A 25,004-nucleotide genomic window follows, 5' to 3' on the forward strand; every position below is an offset into this window, starting at 1 on the left:
GCTGTGCAATCATCACCACCACCCACCTCCAGAACTCCTTTCATCTGCAAAACTGCAACTCTGTACCAGTTAAATACCTCATTCCCACCCATTCTTTCTGTCTGTATGAATCTGATTACTCTAGGTACCTCGTATAACTGAAATCATATAGTATTTGTCCTTTTGTGGCTGGCTTATTTCACGTAGCATAATGTTTATCCATGTTGTAGCATGTATCAGAATTTACTTCCTTTTCAGTGCTGAATAATATTCTACTATGTGAATATGCCACATTTTGTGGTACATTTATCTCCATCAACAGACACTTGGCTTGCTTCCACGTTAGCTATTGTGAATAGTACTGCCATGAACATGGGAGTACAAATACCTGTTTGAATCACTGCTTTCAATTCTTTTGGATATATACTCAGAAGTAGAATGGCTGCATCATATGTTAATTCAATATTTAACTTTTTAAAAAAAATCACTGTACTTCCAATATTTTTTTACACAATCTACTGCTTGCCACTGTGGTTGTTTTAAAATTTAATAGAAACAATCTGGAGTAACCAGACCATCTTTAATATTTTTTTTCTTTTTAGGGCTGCACCTGCGGCATATGGAAGTTCCCAGGCTAGTGGTTGCAATGGAGCCGCATCTGCAACCTATGCCGCCGCTTGCAGCAATGCCAGATCCTTAACCCACTGAGTGAGACCAGGAATCAAACCCACATCCTCATGGATACTAGTAGGGTTCTTAACCTGCTGAGCCACAACAGGACTCTCATCTTTAATAAACGATACCTGGATGAAAGCAAACTGTTTGGCGTACTGGTCAGCCAAGGAATTTCCTTTTGTTTCATGGGTCTGTTCCCTAGTCTGAGCTTTGTGTATATAGATAAGATTACTTAAAAATAAAATTATGTGTACATCTGAAAAGCCTCATGTAATTAAAAGGCAAAACCCAGGAAAAGTATGTGCAATATATATGACAAAATGGGGGTCAATTCTCACACACACACACACAACTGTTAAAATCAATAAGCTAATTATTTCAAAAATGATAATAAATGCTAGTGAGGATATGAAAACGAAGACGTCTCATAGAATTCTGGATGGCAATACAAATGAGTATTATGTCTTGGCACTGTGTACCAAGAATGATAACAGTATTCATGCCTCTCAATCCAGTAAATCTACTCCTGGAAATCTATTATTTAAGAAATCAGAGATGGTGAAAATATTTATGTACAAAAATACTCCATTTTTTTGATTGCTAACCTTGAAGAATATATCAATTTGTTTTCCCTGCAAATACTTTTTTTTTTTTTTGTCTTTTTTTGCTATTTCTTGGGCCGCTCCTGCGGCATATGGAGATTCCCAGGCTAGGGGTCTAATCGGAGCTGTAGCCACCGGCCTACACCAGAGCCACAGCAACGGTGCAAATACTTTCTCTACAAATTACTAGCATGAATTTTCTATCAAAAAGCAGAAATGGATAGGTGAAGAACAGATATCTGCTATAAATTTAGAGAACATTTTTATCACACCACGTATTGTGGATTGAAAATCTTTACCTACTACACTTTATAGGGCATACTGAGATAGCACAAACAATAATAACATAATAGCTGTAAGTGCCAAGCTAAGAACTTGTTGGGTAATTGATGCTTGACCACTACCCATGAAATAGATGGTATTACCGCCCTCATTTTACGCCTGTGGAAACTGTCAAGGGTCTTGGGGCTCCTCAAAGAGAGTCCCAAAATTCAGGTCCCATGTCTGTCAGACTATATTGCACAATGGTTTGCGGGACGCGTTCCTGCTCCCAATGCAAGAATGAAAAAAGACTCACTGGGGAAGATGGTAAAAAAGCCTACAAAATTTTTTAAAAGGGGAATAACAGTTATTACTCAACAAGAAAAGGCTATAAAAGAGGGGAAAAGCCACACAGAAAACGGGTCATATAGTATACCAGTGTTATGACATATTTACAAAAAAAAGCACCTGGAAGAAAACAAGTACTTACTCACTTATTCAACAAATATGAATTGAGAACACACCACCAGTCACTGTTTTCTTGATGCTGCAAATACTATGATAAGCAAAAACAAAGCAAAAGACATAGCACCTGTCCTTAGGATGATTATATTTACCTTTGGGTGGGGGGTCGGAATTATTCATTCTTTCCAACTCAGTCATTACATATAGCTTTTCTACTCTTTTAGACTACGGATTCTTTCGGGAGAGAATTGAAAAAAATTTTTTTCGGGTCTCTTCAAATAACTTTTTAACATACTTTATCAGATATAAACAAAACATGTTTAAATCATAATGTGATATGAATCTCAGTGTGTTTACAATTGCACCCTTAAGTGAAGAAATTTATCACGAACTCTTATTAATGGTCATCACTGGGTTATCTGACTGTGACCGAAATTGTTTCTCTATTATTTCTTCTCCAAATAAAATACAGTGGAGTTTAAGCGAATGTCTTAGTTAAAAAATATAGCATTAAAGATCTATAAACCCCCAATCGACTGGAGAAAGCCAATGACAAGACCGTCCAGAAAAGCCGAATTAGAAGTTGCTAAGCAACCCAGTCACCCTTCTCAGGAAGAGAAGCCAATTTGAAAAGCTAGCCGGCTCGGTCTCCCAGCAGAGAATTTGGACAAGGGGCCCCGCCGCCTAAGGGGGCTGAAAGCCAGCAGAGAATCTGGACAAGGGGCCCCGCCGAAGGGCTGAAAGCCAGTTTTAACCGGAGAGCCTGCCAGAGCAGGCGGAAAAAAAAAAAAGAAAAGAAAAGAAAAGAAAAGAAATCCACCAGCCGCTGCTCAAAAGGCTAAACAGAGTTTTTTCAAGCACGAAGGGCGGGGGAGAAATGGGCCGAGCGGCAGCACGAAGCAACACTGCCACCTACAGACCAGAGAAACTGGATCGGCAAAACCGAGGAACTAAATCCACCTTTTCCACTGGTTTTCCGCGCTGAGCACCCGGACAGCGCGGATGCGGAAGCTAGGGCGGAATGCCAGTGAAGCTCACGGACCCGAACGGAAGGGAACGGAACCGAACCGCTCGAGGTGGCTCGGCCGAACCAGCCCCGGCACCGCAGCCTCGGCTAGTCCCGCCCCAGGAACCATAGCAACAGCGGCCGGAAGTTCCGGCGCCCAAGGAGTTAGCGACGCTGCCCTCCGATTGGCGGGCCTGCGCGCCGGAGCCCAGCGAGATCAGTGCCAGTCTCTGAGTCCCGCTCCCCTAGGGGTTTCCCCTCGGACCCTCCTGTGATGGCGCACAGAATGGAAGAGAACTGCCCGAGCCGGCCGGGCGGAACAAGCCCCGACACCCAGCCTCCTCTAGTCCCGCCCCGGGAACCATAGCAACAGCGGCCGGAAGTCCCAGCGCCCAGGATGTACGCGACGCTGCGCTCTGATTGGCGGGCTCTGGGCCAGCGCTCCAGGGCTCGGGGAGATCAGTGCCGGTCTCCGAGACCCGTTCCGCCAGGAGGGTCCTCTCCGGCCCCGCTGTGGTCTGTCGGCTAAGCGACTGGACCGGCGGTGTCTGGGTCCTGTCGCCCACTGCCCCGGCCGCCCCACGTACGGGACACGTGCCAATCCCCTGGTGCTTCTCCTGCGCACGCCTGAACTGTGAACGCGCTCGTGCGGTGGCACACTCACTGGCCCTTCCCTTAGAACGCACTCCTCTTACCCATCTGCAAACTCAGGGCTCACGAGGCTCACCTGGTCACCCGGAACCTCTCGGTCCTCAGCGATGTTCTCCTCTCCCCGACCCCAGCACTCCCCCCCCACCCTCGCCCACGGTCATTCCCTAGGCAACAGGGAAGACCTCACGATGTCTGTTTCTAGCCTGCCTGTCTCTTCACTCCCAGCACCAAGTCCCGGTGGTCCAGGCCAGCTGCCTCCCTCCAGTGCCCCTGCAGCGGTGGCCTCAACCTCCCGGAAGCCTCCAGCCCACGGCCTTCCCCACCGTCCACCTGGCCCCTCGCTACTCAGCCGACCCAGGGCTGGAGACTCTCCCTCACAGACACACCTCTTGGGTTCTTGAGTCTTCTTCCCTACTCACCCCCTGCTAGTATCAGACCACCTGAGCATGGAAGACAACGCTTTACAACTTCACTGAATTGTTTTATTGTTTTCTCTTAAATCCTTGACCAGGAGAGAATTGCTGTTCATTTTCACTTTCACCTACCTACACCACTGCATTACTCACTACCAATCCTCCTCCATTCTAACCACCCCTGACCCCAATTAATTCTTGAGAAGACATAAGCAATCCCATGGGGCTTCTCAAACTTCCTCATTCCTATTGCCTGTTTCTACCCTGGCCCTCTGCTGCCCTTATGCACACATGCTCCTGGCGGCACTCAGCCCCTCACCTCTGTCCAGGGTCCCGTGCCTTCCACCTCCTCAGGGACTCTGTCCTTGCAGTTATCACTCCTCTCCCCTGAACCATCACCTGCTCCCTCCACATCGGAGCATTCCACAACAAAGAGGAGACACCCACCTCCCTCACCACGCATTTCTGCAGCTACTGGCACATGATCTGTTGCCCTTCAAAGCAAAAGTGCCTCAACCTCTACGGAGACCATTACCTCCTCAACCCCCCTTCGGTGGAGCTTTTGTCCCTATCACTTCACACAATCTGGTCTTGTCAAGGCCGATCCACACTTCTTGATCCCGCAGACACTCTTCGGCGCCCCTTTTAGGCAACAGCCCAGGCACCTTTGACCATTCTGTTCTTTACCCTGTTTCTCTTTATATTTGGGGGGCGGGGGTTACCTGACAACACATTCCCCTGTTGTTGCCAACAAGGTACACATCCTACAGTGTGCCCCCTTTGACTGGGATGTGGTGTGGGAAGTCTTGGGTCAAAGGAAAGACAAGCCAAAGGAAAGAGGGTCCGCCCAAACCACGGGGGGGCGGGGCGAAGAGCCCGCAGAGGAAGTGCAGGCAGAGGTCAATCAGCTGAGACAGGGGAGGTGTGTAAAGAAATGAAGAGGGAGTTCCTGCTGTGGCGCCACGAGATTGAAGGTGTCTTTGCAGCAGCAGGGACTCAAACGTTGAAACCCGGGAGGGGGGGACACTGGCTTAAGGACCCACCTGTTGCTGCAGCTGCGGTGTAGGATGCAACTCCAGCTCGGATTGGATCCCTGCCCTGGGAACTCCATGTGCCCCAGGACACACAAAAAAGAAAAAAGAAAGAAATGAAGAGGGGCACCAAGGGCAGGAGGATTTCACCGCATTCCATCACTTGGGACTCACAGGAGAACATGCTGTACAATGACCCAAGAGTGTCTCTGGGCAGAGAGATGGCTGCAGTTCAGGAGTTTTGTTTTCTGGAGCTGATCTTGGTTCCTACTGTGGTGCAGGTGAGATCCCAGGGCTCTGCATTCCCCGAGTCCAGAGCCAGGGGGTTATTACGGAAGCCTAAGCAGGCACTGGAGAAGGTGAGCCTGCAGCTGAGGCTGTGGAGTGGACGCCCTGGGTCTGCAGATGCCAGCAGAGTGAGCAGGGCTGAGTCCTCCTCAGAGCTCCAGGTCCCCACCAAGAGGAGAAAGACAAAAATGCAAGTTTCACCAGCCCCACCCATGGGCAGTGCAGGTCAGGCTACCAGCTCCCTGGAGGGGAGGGTCATCCTTCCCTCAGGGACCGCCCAGGCCACCATGAGCAACACCGATGTGTCATGTTATCGGTCCACTTCCCGCATCACCACGAGACTTGTAAGTGACACACATACTCCTTACCCGTCTTGGAAAGAAGGGAGGTGGGTTGGAAATGCGAGCCTGAGCGTTTCCGCCAGAATCGACTGAGCGAGCATTTGTGTATGTGGACCGTTCGCTTGGTTGCATCCAACCACGCTTACCTGATTAGAAACCTATTCAGTGGGGTTTCCCCTTCCTACTAACCGGTGTGGAAGGTGGACCCGCGCGAGGAGGATCAGATCAGTCAGGGAGGATAAATACACCGAGATGCCCGGGAGTCTGAGGAGCATGAGTGAGCCTGTGATCTCGGCATCCCCTCCCCACCGGCTCCTCCTGTCAACAAGGGTCTGCGAGGCAAGAGGGGGGCCTGGAGGGAGAGGATGGACGTCTTCCTGCAACCCCACTGCTGCACTGAAGCCACCGCTCCCCACCACCTCAACCTGAAGACACACCTGTGAGGCTCTTCCCAACTCTCTCCATCTGTCCTCTCTATTCAGCTGTCCTGAGGATCCTTAGGAGTTTCTAGAAGCGGCATCCTGGGTGTTTTTCCTCTCATTTGGGGGACAGAAACTGACAGCCCCTGACAGCACACAGCCTTCTGCTTCTACTCACCTGCGTCTTTGATTCCTTTCAAGCCAAGGTTCTTGAAAGATGCTCCAGGATCATCCTTATTTGGTTCCTGCCCAATGGGCCCCCATCCACGGCACACCCCCTTGCCAACGCCTCCCAAGAGTTCCATGCGGCCGAACCAGAGAACCGCTGTCAGTCCATTTTTCAAAACACTTTCCTTTGTCAGAACCTGGGACAGCAGCCCATTCTGGCTTTCCTCCTCCCTCACACTCAATCATTACTTGTCTCACTGTCGGTCCATTTCCTTTGACCCCGTCCTAAATCTTGGGCTGGTTTCCACCCTCTGGCCTGTGCTCTTCTCATGCTATACATGATCCTTGGGTGACCCCCTCACCCCCACCCTCACCCCAGAGCCTTTACCCATCTGACATGTGCACCCCGCAGCATGCGGATGGCTTTTCCCACCACCAAGGCACCCAAGAAATCTCAGCTGGTCCCCAGAGGTCCCCGTGCCCCTGCCCCACCACTGCCACAGGCCGGGACCAACGAGGCATCTGCACTCAGATCTCCCACAAGCCCTGCACATCTGCTGGTAGCCCCAACCTGTGTTCCCGTCTCATGGATGGGCACTGCCATCCACCCAGTGCCTTGCACCCAAATCCCGGGGTTGCCGCTGGGTGTGATCTCCATCGGGCCCTGACTCCCTTGGACCTGCTGTGGCAAGGGTGAACCCTCGATCTTGACGTTGCCCAGGACGTGGGGACCTTCCTCTGTGAAACCTCGTTCTTGGTAGACACACTCTGAACGCGTCCTGAGCACGGGCCTGTGCCCGGTTTTGGGTGGGCCCTCACAGGACCTCCAAGGAGAACCTGGGCACGTGGTCCAACGCGCCTGAGGCTGAAAGCCTTGTCTTTTGCTAGAACTCACCAGACAAGGTCTAAACTCGATGAGTCAGGACACGGCAGTGTGAGCCCATCCTTTGGGGATGCGCAGGTGAATCTCCAGAAGAGACCCTGAAAGAGACAGTTTGGGGAGGTGGGTGTTCATGAAACAATGGCTTGCTCAGTTGTATTTTTCACAATAAACACCCTGGTCCTCCTTGGTCTTTGACTGAGCAGGGAGTCAGATTGAGCTCCTAAGTTTTAGGGAAGTTCCCGTTGTGGCTCAGCGGGTTAAGAACCCGACTGGTATCCATGAGGGTGCGGGCTGGATGCCTGGCCTCGCTCAGGGGGTTAAGGATCTGGCGATGCTGCAAGCTGTGGCGTAGGTCACAGATACAGCTGGGATCCTGCGTTGCCATGGCAGCTGCAGCTCCAATTCGACCCCTAGCCCGGGGAACTTCCATATGCCCCAGGTGCGGTACGAAAAAGGAAAAAAAAAAGGGGGGGGGACCCCAAACCAATAACAATAATGATAAAACGTTTTCCAAAGCAAATCAGCACCCTCAGCAGATGAGGCGAGAGCTGATCCTTCTACATGCATGGATACAATTCCCAGCATCTTTCATTGTCAGAGAACTCTTCTGATCTGGTGCATGAAGTTATGCCTACAGTGTTTCACAAACGTTTTCAAGGAACTGAGCACAAGGCACCTGACGAGAACTAAAAAGCACCTAGTTTCATTAGCCAATGCAGGACGCTAACTGCAAAATTTTGGTTTCGGGAACAGGGAGAAGAGCTGGTACAAGGTCACTTTTAAAACACATGTTTCCTTGGACACGTTGTCCCTTTCCTCGGCCAGAGACATGTGGCAAGCGTAGCAGGTCAGGATGAAAGCCTGCCTTCCTTTCCTTGTAAAGAGGACTCTCAAGTGTCCGATCTTAGGTTTCCTCCTATAAGGATGGCTCTGTTTCCAGAGCTGCAATCTTGCCTTTCCTAAGGGAACTTCTCAGATAGTGCTCATGCTGGGACCACAGTCCAGACCTGCTGCCTCAGACTCTCCTGTTCCTGTAAAGCCTCCCCAGGGCAGATCTGATGCACAGCTTAGGCTGAGACGCACAATCCCGTGCTGATACCCCTGTCCTGGTTCTCGATGAAACCTTGGACTTCATGTTTGCTACAAATGAAAGTTTTTCCCTTGTGTGTCTTCTCTTTCAAGAGCTGTCTTTGGCATACTGATTTTATTTCACAGCCACGTTCAGAAGCATTTCAGGGACTCAGGAATGTGTCCACGCCCCCAAGTCCCCTTCCATACCTGGTCCCCAGGCAGGAGGAGGGAAGGGGAGGGAACGGGCCTGGGTCCTGGGGGGAGGAGGCTGGAGTTCCGTTGCCTTGGTTACTGCCCTGCTGTGTAACCCCCGCCTGAGTTGCTGAGCTCAGCCGGGGCCCTTATGGGGTGGGGTGGGGGGGGGGGGTGGACACACAACCCCCTCTACACACTGCAAGTCTTCCTGTGACCAGAGGGTGGAGCTGAGGGCTGAGATCGGTTCCCAGGGAAACGGACGCTGGGGCCCTGGGATTGGAGAAGAATGGAAAAGCTCCTAGGTGGAATTTCAGACCAAGGATGAACTGTGGGAGCCTGCCGTGAGCCACTGAACTGTGCTCACACAAAGGGTGCCTGCGGATGAACACACACAGACACACGAGTCCATGTGCGCTCCCCCAGCAATTCTGTCCCGTTGGCCCAGTGGCTCCATCTGGAGGGAGCGTCTAGCACACATGGTGGAGGCAGGACCCAGAACATGGAAAGAGGGGGGGGATCCTTATTGTCACAACATCACTGGCATATCTTTTCCTGCATGACTGACTTGGACACTGGCATTACATTTCCTAAACAGCTTTACTGAGGAATAAGTTACTTACCACAAACCACACCCACGCAATGGGACCAATGCAGTGACTTTCAGCAAATTTACACAGTTGTGCAACCATCGCCACAACCCAGCTGTGGGACATTGCCAGCACCCCCGAAAGAGTCCCCTGTACCCCTTAGCGGTCAACTCCCCTTAGTACCTCCAGGCCCAAGTATCCTCTAATCTAATTTCTGGGTCGGTTGATCTGCCCTTTCTGGGTATGTCATGTAAGTTGACTCCTGCAGTAAGTGGCCTTTTGCATCTGGGTTCTTTCGCTTAGCATAGTGCTTTGGAGGCTCACCCATGTTGTAGCAGCAACCGGAAGTTTGCCCCTTTCTATCCATCGGTGCGATTCTACTGTATGGGCATGGCACATTTTGTTCCCATGCACAAGTTGACAGACCTTGAGAGGGTTTCCACCTTGGGGAGATTACAGTCAATGCTGCTGTGAACATCTAAGGACACATATTTGCATGCACGTGGGTTTCCTTTTTAATTTCTCCATGATGTATTTTCTTTTTTCTTTTTTCCTCTTTAGGGTCACACCTACAGCATATGGACGTTCCCAGGCCAGGAGTCGAACTGGAGTTGCAGCTGCCGGCCTACACCACAGCCAAAGCAACGTATGATCTGAGTCACGTTTGCAACCTATACCACGGCTCACAGCAATGCCGGACCTTTAACCCGCTGAGCGGGGCCAGGGATTGAACCCTCGTCCTCATGGATACTAGTCGGGTTCCTTGCCACTGAGCCACAATGGGAATTCCTAACTTCTTGATGATTTCATTTCTGGTTTTGCATGATCCTCCAGCTGGAACCTTCCGTCAAAGCTGGATAGAAGTGGCTGGAGCAGACAGCCTTGCCTCGTCCTAGATCTCAAGGGGAAAGCATTCATTCTCACGGTGCTAAATATGAAGCGACAGAGCCGATGTTTCTTGAGGATGTCCCACGTCAGAATGAGGAAGCTCCCTTCTATTCCAAGTTGCCTGACTGTCGTCACCATGAATGGGTTTTGAATTGTGTCAAATGCTTTTGCTTTGTCTATGGAGATGATGACAGGTGGTTTTTGTCCTTTACCATGTTAATATGCTGTTTACCTTAACTGAGGTTGACTGTTATTCCAACATTGCAATCCTGGATAAACCTCGATTAGTTATGTTTCACAGCCCTTTGCAAATGTTGCTGGATTTGCTATTTTCTTTTTCTTTCCTTCCTTCCTTCCTTCCTTCCTTCCTTCCTTCCTTCCTTCCTTCCTTCCTTCTTTCTTCCTTTCTTTCTTTCTCTTTCTTTTTTTTTCTGTGTAGGGCTGCACCTGGGACATATGGAAGTTCCCAAGCTAGGGGTCAAATCGGAGCTACCGCTGCCGGCCTATGCCACAGCTCACAGCCACGCCAGATCTGAGCCAAGTCTGGGACCTACACCACAGCTCACGGCAATGCTGGATCCTTTAACCCACTGAGCGAGGCCAGGGATCGAACCCGCATCATGGATGCTAGTCGGGTTTGTAACCCACTGAACTACAATGGGAACTCCCTGATTTGCTGATATTTGGTTGATGATCCGTGTATTGCTATTACTGATAGATAGCAGTCTAAAGGTTGCTTGTGGTGTTGGTGGCAGGGTAAAACTGTCCCCATAGGATGAGTTCGGCAGGAAATAGTCCCTTGTCCTTTATATTCAGGATGAGTCTGTGACACATGGGCATTGTTTCTTCCATAAACATTTGATAGACTTCAGCAATGAAGTAAGCGGACCCAGGACTTCCCTTTGTCGGAAGGTTTTCCACTTAATGATTTAATACCTTTACTTGCTATAGGTACATTCAGATTTGCTATTTGGCCATCACACCCTAAGCCGACTCCCCGTCACTATTTTCTGGCCTCTGGGTGCCCGTGGCTCAGATTGCGGCCCAGAATCCACGACATAGGTGGGTGTTAGCTCTCTGTCTGATTAAAGACTCGGCTCCTGATGGCGGTGACTGGCTCTGCAACTCCTGCTCACCAGCCAGCCAGCCTGGCACGGAGTGGGCATGGAAGGGACACAGTGAAAACCTTCATGATTGGCTAAACGACTGACTGTGGTTGGCAGGACTGATCTGGGTTGGCTGCTGGAGCGAACCCATCACATCACCACCCTGGTGAACTTGTGCCGGGTGGGGATGGTCACCCCTGCCCCAGTGCACTGTGGGCAGGGTCCTGTGATGTGTCTTACCCGGATGGGGTGCCGCCAGCTGGGTAGGTACACTGCAGTCACCGGCTCCTCCCACTTCACTCCAGCCTTAAGGGCGGGTATGCTTGCTCGGTGATGGTCAAGAGTGTGGGCTGTGACAGAAACAAACTCACACCTGCATGGCCTATTAATGGATGACAACAGAGCCAAGAACATACAACAGGGAAACGGCAATCTCTTCAACACATGGTGCTGGGAAAACTGGACCACTTCCTTACACAATATGCAAAAGTCAACCAAAAATGGATTAAAGACTAATGTAGGACTTGAAATGAAAAAAACCCCTAGGGGAACTCAGAGCCCTTATGTTCTTTGACGTAGGTCTCTGCGATATATTTTTGGGATGGGTCTCCTCAGGCAAGGGCAACAGAAGCAGATAAGCAAATGGGACCACGTGAAACTAAAATGCTTTTACCCAGCCAGGGAAACCATCAACAGAACAGAAAGGCATCCTGCTGAAAGGGAGGAGATATTTGCAAAGGATATATCTAGAAAGAGACAGATATTCAAAATTTATAAAGACTCATAGAACTCTATATAAAAAGAAAAAAAAAATACAAAAAGGGGAGTTCCCGTCGTAGCTCAGCGGTTACCGAATCTGACTAGGAACCACGAGGTTGCGGGTTCAATCCCCGGCCTTGCTCAGTGGGTTCAGGACCCGGCGTTGCCATGAGCTGTGCTGTAGGTGGCAGACGAGGCTCGGATCCCACGTTGCTGTGGCTGTGGCGTAGGCCGGCGGCCACAGCTCCGATTCGACCCCTAGCCTGGGAACCTCCATATGTTGTGGGAGTGGCCCTAGCAAAGGCCGAAACAAAACAAAACAAAAAACAGACCAAAAATGGGCCCAAACCCTGATAGACATTTTTCCAAAGAAGATCTACTGATGGCCAACAGGCCCATTAAAAGATGCACAACACCACTAATCATCAGGGAAAAGAAAAGTCAAGACCACAACGAGATATTTCCTCCTGCCTATTAACTGGCTATTATTGAAGCAGACAACGAAGGGGAAATCTTGGCGAGGATGAGGAAAAAAAGGGAGCCGTCATGCACTGTTGGTGGGAATATAAATTGGTGTAGACACTGTAGAGAATAGTATGGGGTTTCCTCGACAGAGAAAAACTAGAACTACCATATGATCCAGCAGTTCTGCTTCTTGGTGTTTATCTAAAGAAAACAAAACAAAACAACAACAACAAATAAGAAATCAGAAAAGATATATGTACTCCTCTGTTCACTGCAGCATTATTCACAAGAGCCAAGATATAGCAGCAACCTAAGTGCCTACTGATGGATGAATGGACAAAAAAGTGTTGTGCGTTCGTGCGTGTGTGTACATATACATGATGGAATGTTCCTCAGCCGTAAAAAAAGAATGACATCATGCCATTCGCAGCAACACGGAAGGACCTAGAGGGCATTATGCTAAGGGAAATAAGTCAGACAGGGAGGAAAGCCATATAGCACATGATTACACTTCCATATGGAACCTCAAAAATAAATCAAGCGAACACAGAGAACAAAGCGGAAACAGAGTCAGAGGTACTTCCATATCTAACTAACCGGTGGCTGCCAGAGGGGAAGGGGGTTAAGAGATACAGACTTCCAGTCATAAACTACATAAATCAGGGGAACGGAACATACAATGCGGGAGAGAGAGTCCACAATATTGTGATAAGTCTGCATGGTGACAGATGGTGGCCATACTCATCGTGGTCCTCATTTCATAATGTATAAACACACTGTGCACCTTTCTGTGCACCTAAAAGGAATATAGTACCCCATGTCAACTTTAACTTCAAAAGTCAAGTGTGTGGGCTCTGAGTCCTGGATGCATACGTCTGGGTGTCCCTCCTCCTCTGATGGCCTGTGTGACTCAGAGCGGGTCCCCCAACCTCTCCGTATTCCACTTTCTCGCCTTGGCAATGAGCACGGAAACCTTGCAAAACGAGGGGTCTGTGAGAGGGGATTAGATCAGGGGATAGAGAGACACATGGAGAATACTGCCTGATACCTGGTAAAGGGTCAATAAACGTGGAATGCCACGTTACCCTTGCTAAACACACCCCAAATGACTGTCTGAATTTAGACCTTTGACCTTCAGGAGGAAAAGCCCTTCCTTCGACCCTCCGGCTGGGAGACAAGCCTGGCAGGGTCAGGTGAGCTGCCGCGCTCCCTGATGCGACCACAAGTTCGGAATCCAATAAACGTACCTGTTCTCGAGCCAGGTCTGTCCGCAGAAGACGCGTGGGTTTCCTGGGGACACCTAACAGCACAGGCTGACAGAGAGCAGAATTTCTTCCGTTCAGAAGGATCCCACGGGCGCTTGCTGGGTGCACATCACTGGACGTTGTGTGTGGGGAGAAAGTGGATTCAGCAGTCACGCCTCCTGCGAGGAAAAGGCACAAGTCCTAACCCCCAAGACCACTCCTGAACAACTCAATGAGGCCGAATGTGGATCCCATGCAGCAGCCGTGAAAGTGCGATTCACACGCACCGACCCTGAGGACTGTCCCCTGGCCCCCTACGCCAGGGCCACCAGCGCCAGCTGCAGGACCAGCTGCTGTAGACAGCAGACCCTGCTTACAACTCTCCCTGGGCCGGAGGGCCCCTTTCCTTCCTGTCCACCTGGGCCATGTGAAGGCCGGTCTGGCCGCAGAGCCACCAAGAGTGACCAGACGGTGTGCTCTTGTGCCCTCCACCCTGCACTGTTGCAAACCTACGCAGTTGAGAGCGCCTCTTTACAAACTTGGATCTGCTGCTCTGGGATTGAAGGGTAGTAACCTCAGACTTCACCTAGCACAGAACAAGATGAACAAACTTGGATTCTGATGTTAGTTTCCTTTAGTGTGTGTATTCATTTGCTATCAACAACGACAGAAGCGGTCAGAAGGTCCTTCAAGGGAGAAGAGTCATTGCTATGGAGCAGGAAGACCTTCACGTCCGGTGAGCTCCTCAGGGTTGCAAGAACTGACACTGAGAATTCCGTGAAATGGTGAACCACCCCACCCCTCCCCCAGTTCTGGCTCCACACCCCCTCACCACGGCTTGACTGGCCTCATACCATCAAAGCTGGAGCTCAGCCTAGCACACGAGCCTTCCGCCTTCCGGCAGCCCCAGCGCTGCTTCTTGGAGGCAGCCAATAAAATGGCACAGAAGCACATGGACATCAGCAAAGCATGCATAGTACAGGGACACTGGGTACCCCACTGACAACGAAGTAGGGCGGGAGACAGGGTGTGACAGTAATAACACGCATCACGGAAGCTCTGATCTAGGAGCGAAGGTCCACTAGGAATCCATCTCCTTTGCCATAGGATGCCCCAGAATGATCCAGAAATTCCAGGCAGGAAAGATGAGGACCTTCCTGGGATCAGATCAAGTCTCATGCTGATAGGGTTTCCAATGCTCACTCTGCGCTTGAACCTCCTCTGGCTACTGCTCGCTGTTTGGTCCCCAAAGGAAGGCCCGCTCAGGATGTGGCAACACACCAGCACCCCTGTCTGAATCTGTTCAGGTCTATGTCAGGTGGGGATGAGAGTCTCACTTTTCGCCTAACCACCGTGCTGGGAGCCTCCGAAACACTCTTCCGCTTTCCTGTCGCATCTCTAGTTGGAGGTTCTCCCTCTCTCCTGCTGGTGAAGCACCCCGTCTGGCAGAAGGCTGGGCGGTTTGGTACCCAGGCTGAGGGTCAAGGCACTGAGGAACCTGAACTAGGGTCTCCCAGGAGGAAGGATGCCTGGCCCCGTTCCTCTACGCAGGCCTCCCAGAAACACTGGGCCTATGGCTCGGAAAGGGAAGCAGCCCCAACTCACCCGTGGACACAACTGGCACAGACAGAACGGAAGCACAAGACAGAAGCTCTCGTCGGTTGTTGGTCCCCAGGTGGGAGACCCGCAATGGAAGTGCCAGCTGCCTGCTGAGAGCTCCTCCAGGCGAGGGGGAGAAGCTGGAGGACTGGGCCAGAGAAACAGAGAGCCTCTAGGGCTGGACAGAGATGTCTAGTGGGACGTTGAAGTTCATTGCTGGAGCTCATGCAGGGTAAGGCCCGACCTGCAGCCCGCCCCGTGGCAGCATCCGCAGTTGTAATGACGGGGAACGAACGTGCCAGCACATTTCCATGAAGCTTATGACATATTCACAAGTAACACCCTTTCGGGTGGCCTCCTCATCAAGAAGGATTAACCCCTCTTCAGGTGACAGCGGGCCGAGTAAAGTTCTCAAGACCATACGACAGCAAGTGGCAGAACGGGGCTGAAAGGAAGGTTGCCTAGAATCAGAGCTAGTGTCCTTTAGCAAGATGCCATACTGCTCCGCCAAAAAAAGGAAAAAGGGAAGGGTAAGGAAAACAGAAATCCAGACTCAGTGGAACAGGAAGTCTGCTTTGGGCTGTGAGCCAAGAGACAACAGGCCTAATGGGAAAGGTAATTCACAGTCACCCACATGAAGTGGGTGGCAGGGCGGGCTCAGGCACGGTGCACGTGTACACAGACAGCAGTGGGAGTGCAAAGGAGGGCTCGGGGGCGGGGGGGAAGAAGGAGCAGGAGAATCACAGAGGCGAGAGGAAGATGGGGACAGCAGTCTCCTTCCATGAGTGACAGCGCCCACGTGGACCTGCCCAAAGACACTGATTGGCACTGTCCATCCGGCTGAGGGCAGCCTGAGTGATGGCCACTCCTCTGACCCAGGAAACAAAGGAGCCGGGCTGTCCGGGCTGTTTTCATTCAACAAGTAGTCACCCAGGGTGCTTCTGTTCATCAGTGCCCTCTGCAAACTGCCCAATGCAGCTGCGAGTTTGGGCAGACCTCCACCCTGAGAGGGAAAAGATTATCCAAGATACGGAATAAAGGGAAGAAAAGTAGGGAAGAGACGGACCACTGGAAACTCGGGACAGGGTGGCCGCAGCAGACGAGATGCCCCTCACCCACTCAAAGGAACTGCAAGTTGAGCAGAGGCTGTTCACTGCTCACTCACTGGCAAAATGTGCTCAGGAGAGACACGGCTGGTGTAATAGTTATGAACGAGGAAGGGCAATGTGGGTGTTGCACCGGCACCATGGGGTTCTGCACGGGGTGGGGATACAAGAAACCACACCTCCCGGAACAAGAGAAAACGAACCTGAGAGATGTGCTCTAGACACTCTTTCCGATGTGTTGTTTCCAACAAAGGGCCTGACCCTAGCACAGCAGCTACACCGCTCTCTGTGTGCACCCCGTGTTACTCGTGCCATCATCACTCACAGGACGACAGAGGTCAACGTGTTAGAGCATCTGTGGGGCACCAGGCTCCGGGATCCGTGCTTTGGCAGACTTTGTGCGCACAGGCTCGTTTCATGCAGGAAGATGGGCCTGGAGGAGCTCACAGTCTGGTGGGCAGGGAGCTGAACTGAAGACAACAGGGAAGCCGGCGTGATGAGAGCCCGGGCTGGTGGGAGACGGCGGGCCCTGGGACACAGCCCAGAACCCTGGAAGCCAGGTGGTCAGGCAAGCTCCGCCTGGAGGGCGGGGGTGCAATCATACATAATATTAGTGTCCCTATCTTCAGATGAGGTAACTGAGGATCAGAGAGGGTAAGCCTACTCCCACTCAAGGTCACAACCACTGGGGAGTGGTCGCGACCAATGTTCACCCAGGTCTGTTAAAATACAAAGGTCCCAGCACTGTTCACCACACCGATCTCTCCCTCTTAAAGGACTCACCTGTTTTCATTCGCATTCACCACCTTATACGTCCTTTGGCTCTACCTACTACCTAGATGCATACATAATCTTCTAACAAAGCACAGATTTCCTCTTGGCACCTCGACCCCCCACTTCATAAACATTACAGTTTCTCAGGCTGCACGTCGGCCCCGCCTAAACCGAACGTTCGCATTTTGAGCCTGCATCGCACCCACATGCCGGATAAAGAAAAGGGATCCCTAGGATCTGCCGTTTTACTTACCCATTTCATGCAATGACAAGTACAATGTGCAATGTCGCCAATATTCAACTAAAAACAGTAAAACCACTGTTTCCCTGACACGACCACTCACAAAACAGTTAATCGAATGCCAACAAGTTCTAGGCAGGAGACTCCCTTCCCAGAGGGAGCTGGTGTAATACTACTTCTTAAAATATGGAAATCCTTTCTTCTGGTGCGGCTTCTCTGTTGCTGGCACTCCAAGAGACCAGGCACAGGCCATTTCACTTTTCTCTTTTTGAACACCGAGCAAGCAAAATAACCCCAACGCATAGACAACGTATGCAACACGCCCAGTAGGGATACGTCTATGTAGGAAAATGGTGTTGGAAATACAAACGGAAACCCCTAATTAATCTTACATCCACATTTCTGGAGGAGCTGCCTGGTGGCTCAGCAGGTTAAGGAGCCGGTGCTGTCCCTGCTGTCGCTCTGGCCGCTGTTGTGGCACAGGTCCCACCTCTGGCCCAAGAACGTCTGCATGACACAGGCATGGCAATAATACAAAACAAAACAAAACAACAAACAAAACCCCAAACCAACCCTCTCGAAACAAATTTCTGGTACAGTGCAGGTCCACTGCCCAAGATCCCCTGCTTTCCAAACAAGACAAGAAAAGATGCTCTCCTCCTTTTACTGCTTCCACACTGCTGCAAGTTGAGTCAGGTGATAAAAGTTGTCGGAATAACTGCACACCAATGCAGGAATCTAAGAGCCTATCAAAAGTATGTCTATTCCTATGTCACATCATGACCTCTTTAACACAGCCTCGAGAAAGAATTTCTCTGACGGTCCCATAGGGAGTTTCAACTACCTCGCTCTCGGGTTACCAATGGCAACCCCCAGCTAGAAAAGAACATTAGCCATACCCAGACTGTCCGACAGCAATTCTGATCCCGAAGAGATGAGGCGTCGGACAGAAACAACTCTTCTCTCAGAGAGCACCTATCCTACTTGGCTAAAGAGAATTCTGGTCCTGAGACACGAAGGCGTACCGGTCTGGTCCTAGGGAGAACTCTCCCTCCGTCTGCTGTCGGTTCCTCTGTCAGTCGCCTGCGCTCGCTCTCACGCACGTTCCTTCTCCGGATCAGGTTCCCGCCAACCCGGTGCCAGCGGACCGCCTCCCATCCTTAGCCCAGGCTCGGAATCTTGGCCCCTGGGAATAGAAGGGTTAAGACCACAGAGGTGGGGGGGTTGGTCCTCCGGAGTCCTAGAGAGGTTACGCGTCCCAAAGGGGAGGTGGAGTCTGAGGGCCTGCGTCTGACGTCACAGGGATGGGACCCTCCCCCTCGGCCACACCCCCTTAGGGAGGCGGGGTCCTCTTGGGCACCCGGTCTGTTGCGGCTGTCCCGGGGGGGGGCAGCCGGGAGCGACCGGAAGGAGAGTAGGTTCCGACCCGGGGACAGCGGCACTAGCGCCTGGGGATTCGGAGCACAGAAGACAGAAGCCGACCGTCTCGGCCGCGTACCGGAGCCCCCGTCCCAGCAGCTTGGCGATTGGAAGCCGTAATAGCTTCCAGAGTCGCGGGAAGTGTTTCCGGGTAGCGCAGGTGACCTCACAGACGGTGCGTCTGGGTGGTAGCCTATTGGTGCTGGAAGGTGGGGCTTTTGTGCCTGCCGGGTAATTTGTGTTGTGTGTCCTTGCGAGAAACGGCTCCGGTTACTAGAGTTTTTCCTTACCAGTTCTTGCAACTCACAGTCAGTGTGACACCTCACACGTGGAAAGACACAGAACTGACCTAGAGACTGACTTTATTCTACGGATTGCAATGGAGAGACCACCCCAGGTCTGAAGAGCAGACTGTGTCAGCAGGGTGGCTTTGCATTGGACTTGAGAGAGATTAATAGACAGTGCTACTGTGGGAAACATTCGGGGGAGGGGGGAGTCTAATCAACTGAACAGGAAATGTTTGTCTTTGTGACTAGCTGGTTTCAGGAGGGCTGACTTTGAATCTCAGTTACGATTCATGAGACAGAAAACACGGAGCTGAGGGTCTGTGTCTGACCTTTAAGGACTCGGAGGAAGGTCTGTGTTTGGCCTGCTAGCAGGGTACACCCATGGGACACCTGAGAGGCTTATGGCAAATAGGACAAAGAGTGGACCGCAAGCCTTACCTAAGTCCTAAAGGGAAGGCCGGTCTTTGCTGGTAAGCCACTTCGGGAACACAGAAGTCTGCAGAGATGTCTTTTCTGTGGCTCTTTCGGGGCTCAGGTGAAGTTCAGCCTTGTCAAATGGTAAAGATGAGCCAGGCATCTTTCGTGCCTGTCCAAGCAGATATGTGGATAAGAAGAGAGGGTCCCTTCTTACCCTGGAAGTCATCGACACTTGAACAACACTTTATAGGTATCAAAAGGTTTTATTTTCGTGGTCCTTGTTTCAAATCTGGATTGTCAGTGGCTTCCTCATCTCCCTGCTATGCCGCCACACACTGATGGTTTCCAGATCCACTTTAATCCCTTTAATCCCCTCCTGCAGATTACAGACCTCCCTGGTCATCTGACAGGAGTGAGGGGCTACAGGGGGAAGACTGGAGGGTCTGAGGGAGCTCTTTCTTCGGGAGACAGGCTGATGGATTGGCACACTACATGCATGTGGCAATAAACACTTGTTATTTTAAATTTATTTATTTATTTGTTTTACAGTTGGCAATACATGATGCACAGTGGCCACACGGAGAGGAGACACAAAGCAGATATGTAAAGCCCAGCAGACATGCGTACAGGTAGAGACGTTGCCATTGTACCTAGGGGGTAACTGACAGTCAAACGGTACTTTGTGGTGTAAAAGAAAATTCCCCTAGACTAAATTAATGACACAGAAAGCAGTTTTCTTCATCATCAGACTCATTCTCCTCTCACTGATGAGGTGTCTTGGGCACAGAGAGGTTAGGTCAGCTCCCCCACGTCATTCAGGTCATACTTGTTTGAATCCCAAAGGCAAGGAACATTCAGCCCGTCCAAACTAAGCCATCCACCCCGAGTCCCTACACACATCTGCACCTCCTCTAGTGTTTGCCTGACTCAGTGCAAGGCAGCCTTCTCCCCGGCTGCTTTGGCCAGAGATCCTTACAGTCATCTGTGCCTGCCGCCTCTGTCTCACCATCCCCTCGGGCACCAAGCCCCGCCTTTCTGCTCCTAAGTCTAGGCAAGATCTTGCCACTTCTCTCCATCACCACAGTGAGATCCCTAGTCCAGGTCACCCTCAGCTCTACCCTGCACGACCACCACCAATCCTGATCCTTTGCCACCCTTTTTCCATTCCACTGCCCGAGGAACCTTTCTGAAGTCCTAATCTAGGAACGCCACACCTGTTCAAACCTCTGTGGGGGCTGTCCGCTGCTCTAGGGATAGTGTCCGGCCTCCTGGACTAGGCACATCAGGAGTCGCGTGCCCCTGAGTGCCTGATCCTCACCGGACCCCTCCTGCTCCATTCCCCCCACTTGACATTCCAACCACCCCAAACCCCTTTCTGTACCTCACATGGCCAGTGTGCTCACAATCGTTCCTGCTGACCACTCCCAGACTGCACATCCTCACAGGTGCTGTTCCCGCCATCCTCATCTGCTGGTTTCCTTCTTCGGTTCGGTGTCACGTTGGGTGGTGCAATTTCCATTTTACCTGGGCCGCACCTGGATGAGAAGTCAGTTAACTCCTACTTTTATAGAATGGGATGTGGTGGGGATTTCTTGTTGAATTCCCCAAATCAAAACAAGGTTTACTGTGGTTCACAGTGAGCTGAGCTGAAATGCAATCTGATGCCTGCCTTTTTTGGGAAAAGCTTCCTTGCTAATAAGCACAGGGGACAGATGGCAAAGGTCTCTCTGCTTATTGTATTTGGGCCCACTTTTGCCTTTGAACATGGACTTTGGAATCAGATCACAATTTTGGAACTATCAATGGATCCAGGGTGATCACCTGCCTGACAGTGAGGAGGGATAACCCAGAACATGGGAGATACCTGTCACTTTATGGTGTCTGTGACCCAGTAAATGGAACAGGCCCGATCTGCTCTGCCCATGGACTTTGTTTTGATGACACGTTCACTATTTCCCACTCGATTTTATAGTCGGAGTTCTCTGTTAGGACAACAGAAAGTACAGTAACTTTCCTCTCTTTGCAGTGGAGCTGATTTTCTAGTTCTTGGGGCCCTGAGGGTGGCAGGGATCAGCTGCCTGCTCAGGATGGGGGGACCCTCCAAGGTCATGTGCCAGTGCCTTCCTGCAGCTCCTCAGGTGTCTGCACAGGGTGCTGTCAACCCCTGGAGGCACCCAGACGATCCAGTTCCTAGAAGGTCCGGGAGAGAGAGTGTGTAGGTTCTACCAGCTACACACTCAGCTGTGAGGATCCCCTTCATTCACTACAACTCCTCTAAGCAGAACACACCTAAGTATGAAATGAAGCGTGTGTCTCTGATACGTAAGGTCAAAGAAAAAGATGGAAATGGCACCACCCCCCCTACCCCACAGCCACCCCAGTCAGAGGGTGGAGTAGACTCCTGGGGCCGTGGCCTGGATCCCTCCACACTGATGTGTCCCTAACAGGGGTGCAGTGTAAACGGCTCTTCCTCAAGCCTGGCTCTTGAGCTCATGTGAGCAGGGCAGACACGGTTTTATTTCCCCAAGGGCCAGAGAGGTAAGTATCAACCCACCGCCTTCCACAGACAAGGAAATAAGCTCAAAGAGGTTAAGTCGCTGATGCAGTGGAGGGTGGATCTGGGAGTCACGCCCCGGGTCTGTCAGACTCCTGAGCCAGTCTTCTTTGCCGTCACTTCACAACAAACTTGGTTTGGGTTTTTGTTGCTGAGATGCAGATACTGTTCCATGATGGGACAGTCACTGTTGTCCCAGTACCGTGTCCACCGGTGACGTCCAGGCACCCAGCAGGGCAAAGGCACCGTGAACGGCTCTCAGACCCTCTCTGTGTCGCCTTCAGGGGAGCTGCTCTGAAGCCCAGAGACCTGGAGTCCACTGGTGGGAAGGGCCTGCCTCAGAGCCAACAGGCAGGCAGGACGTTGACTTTCCCTGCAGGGAGGCACTGCACCATGCCAGAGAGGCTTTGCCATCACCCCCCAGGCCCGGTTACGGCCCAGTTAGGACTCGACCCGTCTCCCTCTGTTTAGCAGATACTAGGAATTGAGAGGCGAGCAGAGGCAGAGGAGGTGCTTTCAGTGGCTGCATGGCCTCTCGGGAGGTGACCCAGCCGCCATGGTGGTCTGGAGCCCAAAGACTGAGAATGGAAAATGGCTGCACTGGTTTTGCTGTCGGTGCCCTTCAGCCTGTGTGTCTGTAAACTGGAAGATCACGGTGCCTCCCTCAGGAACCTCCCCACCCTTGAGAAGTGTGTCTTGACCAAACACCCACAACCCCTCCCCCTGATACTTTGGCAGGGGTCAGTGCCCTCCTCTGTGTTCCTAGGTTTCTAGGACTTAAATCCCGCCATCACTCACACAACAGGTGGCTGTCATCTGCTTGCAGGTTCCAGCCCACATCATCCCTACATCCCCAAACTAGGCCCAGGAGGCTGAGATGTAGTGTCTTGGCGGTGCTGAGACTGTTTCCTCAATGAACAAAGGACCCTGACTCCAGGTCTATTGTTAATAAAAGGCGGCTCTTCTTGAGCCAGTTATTTCTGCGTAAAAATGACCCAGGAGAATGGGGTAACGAGGACATCTGTGGAGTCAGTCTCTTCCCTGTGAGGGGAGGAGGACTGCATCTGTCATACCCGCCTCTTTCCGGAAACTCCTAATACACGCGGCCACAATGCCTACTACACACGTGTGTGTCACTCTGGTACCTCCACTGCCCGCAGTTCTGCCCTCACAGTTGAACCTGGGTCACGATGCTTGGAGCAACTGTACTGAATGTTTCCTAAGCATCAAGCGGCCAGTGCTCAGCGTGGGTGTTGCAAGCATGTAGCCAGTGGATGGGCTGTTGAATGAACCTGGCCAAGGCAGATCTGGTGGGAATGCTGGGAGAAGCTGCCACAGAAGCAGCCACGTTGAAAAAAAGGCTGGAGAGCTTTTTTCCCTTCTTGCCTCGCTCGGGTTTATCTGAAGCTTTCTCCGTCCCAGAAACAGATTTGTGTCCTCCCAGTTGTAGGAGAGAGCAAGTCAAACTTTTAACATTTTTGGCTGACACGAAGGTCACCTTTCCAAGGCCTGGACACACACCCCCCCCCCCCCCCGCCTGGGCCTAGAGGAAATAACAAACACCAAAGTCCGGTGCTCATGACAGGTACCCCCTCACATCAGGCAGCTCAGCAAAGCAGCCCAGGGATGCAGTGAGCTAACCCTCTGATGCGGGATTTCTTGGTCCTCTTTTTGGCCACACGCATTGCACATGGAATCTCCCAGGCAGGGATTAAACCCTTGCCGCAGCTGTATCCAGAGGCACAGCAGTGACACCACCAGAGCCTTAACCCGCTGAGCAACCAGGGAACTTCTGGATCTTTTCCTTTTAACTTAGTAAGGAACGGTTACCTCTCACACCCGTCAGTGGCTCAGTGCTGCTCTATAGCATGGGTACATCCATAGTCACCGAGCATGAAAGGATCATCATCCTACCGCTTCGTCCACCCTTCAAACGAGGCTTTCACTGCATATCAATGAGGCAGGAGCTCACTGGTGAATCTCATGGCTGCCCCCACTGTTTCAGACGTCCAAAACCACTCTTGCTTTTGGTGAATCCCTAGGAGGGCTCACAGGACCCAGCATACAGTCATCCCCATGGCTAGGAATCAGTACTGCAAAAGGATAGAAAGACAAACAGCCAGGGGGAGTGGTGCACTGGGCATCATCCAGAGGAAACCAGCGTACGCTTTCGAGAGTCCTTTCTCCCTAGAGTCACACAATCTGTCCCTCCAGCAACGAGCCATGACAGCTCCTTCAAACACTGTCTGCCAGAGAAGCTCATGAGAAACCCAGGGCCCAAGCTTTTAACTGGGGACTGGTCCCTCGCACACTCTCTGCCCAGCACGTACCAGGATTCCAGGGTCCCGGGAGGCAAGCAGGCGTTTAGCATCGAACATATTGTTTGGACAGTTTCGGAAGAGGAACCTACCCTTCTCGGGGAGGGAACGGTGGGAAACCACCTGAAATCCAAGTTCCCGGATGCAAGGTAAGGTCAACAAGCTACAGTTTCTAAGGATTATCGGCTCCAGCCTGCTACGTTATATATATGCATATATATGTGAGTGAAATAAGTCAGAGAGAAAGACAAATAATGCATGTTCTCTCTTACATGTGAAATCTGAAAACGTCTAGGTTACAGAAATAGAGTTTATTTATTTATCTTTGATAGGCAAGAAATAGATTTATTAAGATAGGACGCTTATGAGAGATGTAAGCAGGCAGGCATGGAAGCTCTACCAGAAGTAGAGTTTGGAAGGGTGCTTGCCAGGGGCTGGGGGAAATGGTGGTCAAAGGGTACAAACTTCTAGCTATAAGATGAATAAGTTATGGGGATCTAACGTAGAGCATGGTGACGATACTTAATATTGTATTATGTACTGAAAATTAAGTGGCACAGTGAGTTAAGGATCCAGTGTTTTCACTGCCATGGCTCGGGTGGCTGCTGTGGAGTGGGGTCGAGCCCTGGCCCAGGAACGTCCGCTTGCTTCAGGAGCAGCCCAAAACAAAACAAAACAAACAAATAAATGAACTAAAACACAAAGAAACAGAGCAAGAAATAAAAGAAAGGAATAGAAAAGAATGAGAGAAGAACTGAAATGTTATCACCAAAAAACTTTTTAAAAACATAA

General features: G+C 51.2%; 1 protein-coding gene and 1 long non-coding RNA gene across 19 annotated transcripts in view; one reads left to right on the forward strand and one right to left on the reverse strand.

Annotated features, from left to right (window-relative positions):
• Positions 1-4,099: 4,099 nt before the first annotated feature.
• LOC146394605 (uncharacterized) overlaps positions 4,100-25,004 on the reverse strand; it is a 28,548-nt gene continuing 7,643 nt past the window's right edge. For 3 of the 18 annotated variants that reach the window (XR_014835435.1, XR_014835433.1, XR_014835431.1), the window contains 6 exons: positions 20,722-20,875; positions 19,362-19,509; positions 18,243-18,403; positions 13,501-13,676; positions 11,270-11,379; positions 4,100-7,280 (listed from right to left, as the gene is read on the reverse strand). Coding sequence is in view for 4 of the 18 variants with exons in the window: in XM_085007993.1 (XP_084864119.1) it covers positions 11,326-11,379; positions 13,501-13,676; positions 16,406-16,520 (345 nt within the window). In the remaining 14 variants the exon portion in view is untranslated. Of the gene's footprint in view, positions 7,281-11,259; positions 12,455-13,500; positions 13,677-16,405; positions 18,406-18,715; positions 18,758-19,361; positions 19,510-20,721; positions 20,876-21,204; positions 21,323-23,724; positions 23,988-25,004 lie in introns of those variants that run through there. The other 15 variants (XM_085007996.1, XR_014835432.1, XM_085007993.1 and 12 more) reach the window with 15 other exon arrangements.
• Positions 18,553-24,941, forward strand: LOC146394606 (uncharacterized). Its single transcript, XR_014835486.1, has 2 exons — positions 18,553-18,811; positions 19,890-24,941. It is a non-coding gene; the product is annotated as an uncharacterized LOC146394606 (long non-coding RNA).

Source organism: Sus scrofa, chromosome X (assembly GCF_054392235.1).
Source record: "Sus scrofa isolate SSC_HxYL_T2T_F1_AM1 chromosome X, Sscrofa_HxYL_maternal_Yorkshire_Landrace_v2.0, whole genome shotgun sequence".
In the NCBI taxonomy this organism is placed as follows: domain Eukaryota; kingdom Metazoa; phylum Chordata; class Mammalia; order Artiodactyla; family Suidae; genus Sus; species Sus scrofa.